At 31.6% G+C, this 9,744-nt stretch overlaps 1 protein-coding gene across 1 annotated transcript in view; it reads right to left on the minus strand.

Annotated features, from left to right (window-relative positions):
- Positions 1 to 4,998: 4,998 nt before the first annotated feature.
- The window catches only part of LOC105617932 (uncharacterized protein MAL13P1.304-like), a 9,018-nt gene continuing 4,272 nt past the window's right edge, over positions 4,999 to 9,744 (minus strand). The window contains exons 3-5 of the mRNA XM_012199465.1: positions 7,013 to 9,633; positions 5,779 to 6,012; positions 4,999 to 5,334 (exon numbers count right to left, since the gene is read on the minus strand). Coding sequence (XP_012054855.1) covers positions 4,999 to 5,334; positions 5,779 to 6,012; positions 7,013 to 9,633 — 3,191 coding nt within the window. The remainder of the gene's footprint in view (positions 5,335 to 5,778; positions 6,013 to 7,012; positions 9,634 to 9,744) is intronic.

A 9,744-nucleotide genomic window follows, 5' to 3' on the forward strand; every position in this document is an offset into this window, starting at 1 on the left:
TTCTAAAAAGGATAATCATAAAAAATTATCTTTTAAAAGAATTATGAGTAATTTATAATAATAATTAATTATATATACATCATAATAATAATAATACACAAATTATTAATTTTCTCCTATATATTATAATGCCATATGACTTCACGGAAAAAAAAATATTTCTGGCTACAACTAATTCTGATTAGCTGAAATTGCATTAGCTATGAAATTAGCTACTATAGTTATAAAATTTGCTAATACATACAGAAAATTTGCTGCTATAGCTAATATAAAGGCGTAATAGCAAAGTATGTACGTCTGTTACAAATCAATTTATTTAGCAACATGAAATTAGTTGTCATAGTCGGATATGTCCGTGTAAAAGAAAATTATCTCTACACAGCTAAATATGATTTGCTGAAACAATACCTGCTACCAAATTGTCTATTACATAGAAAATGTTTGCTACAATGATCAATATATCGACATAATAGCAAAATGCTTGTCTGTTATAATGATAATATTTAAGCTAATGGAAATTAGACTTTGCAGACACGACATTAGATATTCATATAATGCTATTGAATTAGTTGCTAAACCTAATTTGTGGCAGTTAATCTTTTTTATTCGATGTTCTTTAATAGAATATAATCATCTTTAATAGAATATAATCATAAAATTCGTATAAAATAGTATTATCGCAAAAATTATTACGTGACACATTAAATGTTTCGCTGTTCACGAGAAAACTATGACTACTCGAGTGATAAAAAGATAGATTATAGAATATCATCGCGCAAGTAAATTGACGCCTCCACGTATTATAAAGTTTCGAATAAAAGGGTAAATTATATTCTTATTAGATTATGCTTGTTACTTGGAGTATTACAGTTTTATCTTGCAAAAATCCATTGTCTTTGCTTTGATTTACGATTTATTTTTCTTTGACATACAGCATCATTCCTAATAATTTATAATTACAACGTCGCATCTTCCGCATAAATGACCTATGTATGTTCGCTGGATTTCTTGCTTGAAGTTTCCTTGGACTTCCTTGAATGAAGTTTCCCCCGTAAACTCGCGCTGCTACGAAGGAGAACAACTCGATACTAAATCCGGCGGTGATATGATTAAACATTAAACAGGTTATCCACCATTATGCGTGTGACAAAAGATTTTCATGGGATTTCCTACTAAATCACTCGTAAACGAACGTGTAGACTCGTTGTTCGCTCGTTCGTTAGACTCTTCGTTGCGCTGTACTGTCGTAAAAGTTTTCGCCTGTGAAAATGTCTTACGAGAGATGATAAAAATTCAAATGGAGTATTTGCGTCGATGACGAGTCGCATGAAACTAAAAACCACATCTTTGATAATACGCGAGAATTTCAGGCGTGAAAAGAACAGATCCTTTCGAACGTTCTTACGAGGTTCTAAAGTTTTCTCTTTTGTCAAAAAGTGACTCATGCTCGAAGTTAAAAAAATCGTTAAAAAATTGATAAAATGCCTGTTTTCGATACTTCGCCTCTCGGAAGACCTTTGATTTTTCCTGGGATTCTAAATTTGATCTCGGTTCTTCCTACATATACAGGACAGTGATCAACCAAATAAATCAAATAAAAAATATCTTTATATTACTTTGTATTATGCAACATTTACAACATTTACATACGGAAAAAAACACTGAAAACTTCACTGATTCAGCAAATCTATAGTCGTAATATACAGACAGTCAATTTTCTATGTTAAAATACCAGTAGTAAAGTTGACAGTTGAATAACATTAGCGATTTTTTAAACCATCAAATCTTCTTATAGCTATCGATGTTGAATTCGCGTAAATTATAGGTTTGCTGTACCACCGAATTAATTTTTTTTCCGTGCACTCTCATTAGCCCTGACGTTTTACAATTAATAATAATAGAGAATACACGTACCTTTCTTATTAATTCAATCATTTAATTATATTGATCGAGGAAAATGTCACGAACATTTGCTCCTATCAAAAAGTTATAAATATAAAATTTAATTAAAGTTAGTTGGTTACGCGTCAGAAAGCATGCGCCTCGTGTAATTAGTTAATTTATGGAAAAGATGAGAATGACACCTAAGCTAATAGATTTTTATCAAAACTACACATAATTATCGATATTTCTTTTGAAGACATCCGTAATTAAATGATACGCCTAAAATAAAACGCATAAAACATCTTATTTTATTTTTTTCTTACGAATCTATAACGTATCATTAATCTCGAATTATTATTTCAAGAATAGAGACGCGAATAATTCCTGCAATAAGAAATACCAAGAAAAAATGTCGGAAACTTAATACGATTTCAGGAACGTGCTTTTTATCTATTCATTCTGTTCTGTTTTTCTATATAAAAATGTAAATTGCAGCGTTATTATGAGTGAATGTGCAGAATTTTTTCTTAAAATTTATCCTAAAAAGTATTTCTGGGACAACATTGTATTTCGAAGAATTTTTTATATAAATTTTTCTTATTTATTAATAAAATTATAATAAAATATAAAATAAGTTTGTTTAATTTTATTGAAGTGCATAAGTAAAAATCTTTAAAATATTATATTGTACTACAATTACCATATTTTCAGGGTAAATTAAAACAAAAATTTCTTCGTTTGCATTTAATTTGTTCTTTATTCGAATTTATCGGACGCATTTCGTCCTACATGTGCGAAGGTGTTCATATATAATATATAATATGATAAGAATAAAAATGATAAGAATGAAATAAGAATAAAAATGATAAGAGAAAAAAATAAAAAGACACACTTTATGTGCTTAATAGATTTATTATTCTTGTAAAAGATGTTCTTGAATATCAGTCTAGTAACATGCGATGATAACGCGAAAACGGACGAATCGACTGCCGGTCGATTTCCACATGGATTAAATATCGGACAGTGCCATTGTGCACTAAGCGTCCCGACAATGATCGGCATCTCAATCATGAGTGATGCTTCGATATTAACCTGATTTCACTTGAAATCTTTTATCGTGACTGCCAAAGAGACTGATAACTTCTTTAATAAAGTACGGGTCGTAAATCGTCTGTCATTTACATCCACGATTCTTTCTCTCTCTCCTACGATTCTCGACTGAATATCATGCAACCGATCAATACTTGTATTCAAAGGCAACAAAGATAAAAGAGTATATATTAACGATGCAACAGAGCAGGAGAAGCAAAGATAAGGCGCTCGAGAATATTGTCTTTCTTGCGTAATTAATCCTTATGGTCATTCTTGTTAAATGATTACTTCGGAGAATTCTCATGTGCCCGGAGAGAGAAATTTTTTAACGTTTCCTCACACTCGAAGGAGCTAAAAAGACGTAAATGGCATCGTTCTGCCGCTTATTCTCGTGTTGTATCCCCATGTGGATATTAATCTTTTTAACGTGACGTAAAACAGAATTATTTTCACATTTACGGCGAAAATATAAATGATACAAGATAAAGAGTTAACAGAAGTAATGCAAAAACTGCAATTTCGGTAAATCTTATCATTAGCATCTTTAATTGCGCACAATAAAGAAAGTATTGCTTCCTAATTAATTGCATTACTCTCTAATTGAGAGTGATTAATGAAACGTGATACTTACTGAATATTTCATTACCGGAATATCATTTCATCAGCGATCAAGATGATATGTCTACAAGATGAATTCGAATAATTAAAAATTAATTCTAAAGAGTTTGATGTCTTCTTAGCAAACTTAACAAATTTAATTTTATGAAATGCGTTTTTAAATACAAATTGCAATTTTTTTAATGAAACATGTTTTATTCATTTTTTATTAATATGAAAATATTAATATATAACAATATTGGGAAACTTGATGATAACAGATAAAACAAAATTAACAAACAATATATTGGATTGTCCGAAAAGTTCGTGCAGCAAAAAATTTTAATTTAATAAATGTATACTAAAATTTAAATCTTCTGCGTTTCAATTTTCCTTCAAAATCAGCACGAACTTTTTGGACAATCCAATAATAAGAGCCAGTTTTACCAACGCCCAGTTACTTCCGCCGATTAAATTTAAGAATTGCCAACTGCTAAACTGAAAACTTATCAACTCTAACATAATTTCTTGACAATAAATCTATTACAAAATATGTAAAAGTACTCGAATTTATATTTCTAATTAATTATCTGCTAATCTTTTTCCTTACGATGAATAGGTTAGAATTAATTAGACAAATTTTAAAGTGCTGTTGGCATTGTGGTGACGAAGTTAATCGATCAATCAAGCAATCCGCGTTGATAAAACCGATCCATTAATATTCAACATTAATATTCTTATCTGCTAGATAGTAATTAACTGCTTTTCGAATCTTCTTCTCAGTTTTTCTTCCAATACATTGCGAGAGTGATGTACAAATAAATTGTCACTGAATAAGAAAAATTTATCCACAATACGAATTTTACAAATTTGCAGGAAATTCAATGCAGAGGTCAATCGGTTATTTCCGTCTAAATTAATAGTCAGTGTGACGTTTCAATTATTCATATTTGCTTAACTGAAGCTAGACATATATAACAATGTAACCTAAAGTGCATATCATATATCTCAATTGTAAGTGATCAATATAGGTAATACTACCACAGGCGGGCAACAACACCGCCTCCTAAAATAATATATATAACATGTCGGTTATACACGATCGCGCGCGCAACGTTAACGTTAATCAACGCAACATTGATCTTTTCCAAATTCGCAATATCAAAAAGATTTATTTTCTATCTTTAGACTGCACTAGAACTTTCCTTCTTGCTTTCGCCAAATTTTAAACATACAGAATGAATCTATAAATATATTTTATAATTTTATGAGCGGAATACCTTCATGAAACTTTAAAACATACTTATAATCGACTCACCTTTTTCACTTTAAATACATATACTAGTTTAGCTATAAAAAAATAGACTTAAAGTATGGTACATAATGATCACGATGACTGCAAAATTATTACTCTCATCTTTCGCTTCAGCGATTATGCTTATGGTCATCACCATCGCCTTTTTTGAAACTCCACTTTTTCCCATGCTCGTGCCCCTCCTTCTTGCCATGCTTATGATGATGATCGTAATGATGGTCATGGCCTTCGTCGACTTTATGGCCCTTGTGCTCGTGATGATGACCGCCTTTCTCGTGCTTCCCCTCCTTGCCATATTTCTCCTCGTGATCCGAACTATCGTGATGGCCCTTCTTCTCGTGACCGCCCTTCTTCGATTCATGATCGTGATGGTGTTCGCCGTGCTTCTCTATGCCACCATCTTCGTTAAACTCATCAAAGAACTCTGTCTTCTTTTCATATTCGTCCTGTAAAATTAACAGTAATGAAATAATTCCATAATTGCAACGTTTTTCTGATAAAAAAAGTTCTCATTATATATTACAATATTTTTAAGAATTTGTCATATTTTATAAAAATTTTCGAAAAAGTATAATAAACTTAACAACTTAAACTTTTCAGATTTTATAAGTTTTCTTCTAGAAATTATAGAATAAGAAGTTTTAGAAATCTCTTAAAATATTTTTAATTCTAGAAAAGATATAGACTTTTTTTCTTAATACTTCTAAAAAATATTCCAATTTGTTTAAAAAAGAAATTTTCTAAAAATTTATAAAATTATAAAAAAATTCTGTATAATTTTCAGAAATTCTGAAAAATTATATTATATAAAGAATTCTAATAAAAATTTTAGGGTTCTATTTGAATAAGAAATTATGTAACTTATATATAATTTATATACAATATGTTACCTTTTTATGTACGGAATGTTCCCCATGAGTGCTGTGACCCTTCTTGTGTTCGCCTTTTTCACCAAATTCAGCTGTCTTCTGGCCTCCTTCACCATGCTTATGTTCCTCGTGATATCCACCCTCTTCTTCGTGTTTCTTCTCCTCGCCAGCATTTTCATCAAAGTGTTTGCTGGCATGCTCCTTATCGTGATGTCCCTTCTCAGCCTTCTCGTGTTCGTGCCAGACTTTATACCCCTATGAAATAGAAAATCATTATTATATTTGTACTACCAAAATTATATTCACAGACAAGAACATAGTGGTAGCAATTATACATTCTAAATTCTTTAAAGTAGAATTTCACTCTAAAGAGTGAAAATTAAGCTAATCTTGAAAAAGTATTGCTCAATTTTCAATCTTTCAAAATAGAAATAGCAAATTCTATCGACAAATTCTATCAGAAAGAAACGAATTATCAGAACAATGTCAGCATAATAACCAAAAGATAAAGCATATATATTTAGTGAAATGTTCTTACTACTTATTAATTCTATGCATAACAATAAGCAAAAAGTGATCTTATGTCCAAAAAGCTTGACATACTATGTGTACATAGTTGATTGTGATTTTTGAAGATATTAAAAATAACAAAAAGAAGTATTTTATTTAGGTATTATATATTCACTGATGAGGACCATATTCAAAGTCGAAACATTTGATTATGTATTTTACATATATGGATGTTGAATAATAATTAGCGTTTTTCAATTTGCTTTCGGCTCTTTTAGTCCGGAAATTATATATATTATTGAATTTATATCCATTAAAGCATTAATTACAATTATTAATTGTTAAACTATAAAATTATCTTAAATTATCATTCTAAAAATAATATAAAGTTATCACAGCTGCGCTATATTTTGTTGAAAATACGTCATTATTTTATTAACGGCATAAATTAATGACATTATTAATTTTTTTACTAATACTTCATTTATCCGACAAATATGACATAAATATGTAGTAAAATGAATAAATGAATGACGTTATTAATTGATCAAAAAGATGATATTCATCATTAAATATACATTTTAAATAGATAACATAACATTAATAATCTAGAATGATTAGTTATTGACAAAATGACTACAATTTGCTATCTGGGATAATACAGAACTTGCATATAATTGTCACGACTTTTCTTTTAATGTAAATAAAGCTTAATAAACAAACGCAATGTTTAAAAGACAATTACCTTGTCGCCTTTCTCTTTCTCATGCCCATGGTGTTCTTCTTTATGTTCTGCGCCGCCACCTTTTTCAAACTTGTAATTTTCTATACCTTTCTTCTTTCCATCGTGTTCTTCATGTTTATGGGTTTCTGCATGTTCCTGAGTCTCACCGTGCACATGATCACGCGCTTCCTCTTTATCATTATCCTGATCTTCACCATCATGTCTGCGATGATCATCACGATGATCATCTTTGACCCTTTGATTATGATATTCCTCATGTATGTGTGCAGGATTAGATTCACTATATTCTTCGCTCGGATGCTTTTCGCGAAGCGAGTCTCTTCGTGGAGAAGCATAACTGTGATATTTCTGCTTATCATCGTCATTGCTTTGTTCCTCTTCATCTCTTTCGTTTTGTTTATAAGAACGTAGCTCTTTAGAATGTTGAATAAACGGTTTGTTTTTGGCATCGCTCTCATCTTCAAATTCTTTATACTTGCGATCTTGTCGATCCTTCTTATATTGGTTGTTGCCTATTAATTTCTTTTGATCTGAGCGATCGCGATATTCTTTATTCCGCTCATGAATTTCGTCATCATTATATAGTGATTCAAAATACTTATTCTTGTCTTCAAATCGATCAACATCATGTTTATGATCAACATCATGTTTATCACGACGATTTTTTGGTTTGTTATATTTCTCATGGCGTGGATTTTCACGTTGTTTCTCATCAGAATTATCTCTATCATATTTGTACTTATTGTATTGACGATTATCGTCATTATCTTCATCTTTATTTTTGTCGATGTTGTCATCATATTCTTCCTCTTCCGTTTCATCTTCCTCTCCATCATCGTTATTCTCACGCCAAACATTCTCATATTTTTCGTGTCTATCGTCATTTTTACTACTTCTGTCATTTTCATCATATTCATAATGTTTGTCTTGATAATTACGGTTTTGCTGCGGATAATGATCTTCCTCTTCTTCTTCGCGATCTTTTTTCTCGTTCAGTTTATTCGGCGTTTTATAAGCTTTTTCATTGACTTGAGTTTTAAAATTTTCAACATCGTCATCTTCTTTTTCAGTCACGTCAACGTCTTCGACGCGAGACTGCTCATTCGTTCCGACGTTTTCATCGCTGTTTTTCTTATGCTTTCCATCTTGCAAAACGAATGATCTGCTATCGTAATACGGTGTAGGGTTAGAGGTAGCAATCGGTCGGATTTTTAACAAAGTAGGAGTAAGAGGTTTTAAAGTTGCGTCAGGGAGAGTGGAAACTTGCTGTTGCGATGGCTGCACTACTTCTTTAAAGTCTTGAGTAATTACTTTTGGCGTATTGAGTACATTAGGAACGTTAGTTGAATACAAATTTGAGAATTTTTTATATAACGCGATTTCAGGATTTTCATTTAAACTCGATTTCTCATTACTGTTGTAGTTATTGATTGTAGGTAAGAAGTCTTTCTTGCGAACGATTTGAGAGTCCTTCTGTTCTTGAGCGGTATTCAAAGAGGATGTTTGATTGGGTATATAAGTCGTCGCGAAGTTCGTCTTCGTAACAGTCCGTTCTGTGGGGCTCTTAGTAATGGCATAATAATCCGATGAGCCGTGACTTTGCTGATTGTTAATGGTGACCAAAGGACTCTTCGTAGTAGCAATTACGTCAGTATAAAAAGTTCCATAATCTGTAAGGGTAGTCTTTTTCCCTATGGGACTCGTTGGCAAACTCGCTTCGGTGCTAACAATTGTTGCTGAATTTCCTTCAGGATTGAGATGATTTATACGCTTTATTGGAATATAACGGCGTGTCGGGAGCGGATTAAATAAATCTGTTGGAAGAACCAATGGAAGAATGTTTGCAGAAGAACGGACAATCTGTTGTTGACGATTAAAATCCGTTGGTAAAACGCTCGGTTTTCTATGTGCATCATTTGTGATGACAAATGAATTGGGCGATTGTAATATGGAAAATGGTCTTGGCACTATGTTGTACTTCGGCAGTAATTGATCAGCATTCGCATAATTGGAAACATTCAAATTTTTTAAATTATTTACATTAATAATGTTATTAAAGTTACTGTTATTTAATTGTGAAGTTAATGGAGGTACAGTTTGAATTGAAGAATCTTTAACATCCCATTCATGACGGGTTTTAGGATTCTTCGTTGAATCGGAATAAACATTTGAAGTTGGTACAGATAATGATCCGTTCTTCACCTTCGTTATTCCGTTGGAATCCTCGAATAATGCAGGCGTGCTTAGTTTATTATTAGCAGATTCCTCGTCGAAATTTGATTCTTCATCCGATGAGAATCGTGGAGTTGTAGCGGTACGATTTAATTGCAAATATTTCTTAAGTAATCTTTTCGATTTCTTGCTGTTTGAAGTAGGTAATGTAAATGTAGGCTCAACATCGGAATGTGACTTTTCCGCTCTGTCGTTAGTCGCCGAAGGGATCATTCCCTTCGGAATATAAATTTGTTTCAGTTGCTTTTTTGCCAAGGATAAATAAGGATTTAATGCTACATCGGCATTGTTCACTGTCAATTCGGGCGCTTTTCGCGAGATATTTTTCAACACCTCGGCGTAAGCCTTCTCGATGTCTGTTATCGATCCTTCAACCTTATCGTGAACATCTAAGGGATAAATATATATACATACATACATACATACACATACACACACATACACACACACACACACACACACACACACATATATATATATATACATATATATATATATAT

The sequence above is a fragment of the Atta cephalotes genome, assembly GCF_000143395.1.
Source record: "Atta cephalotes unplaced genomic scaffold scaffold00015, whole genome shotgun sequence".
Classification (NCBI taxonomy): domain Eukaryota; kingdom Metazoa; phylum Arthropoda; class Insecta; order Hymenoptera; family Formicidae; genus Atta; species Atta cephalotes.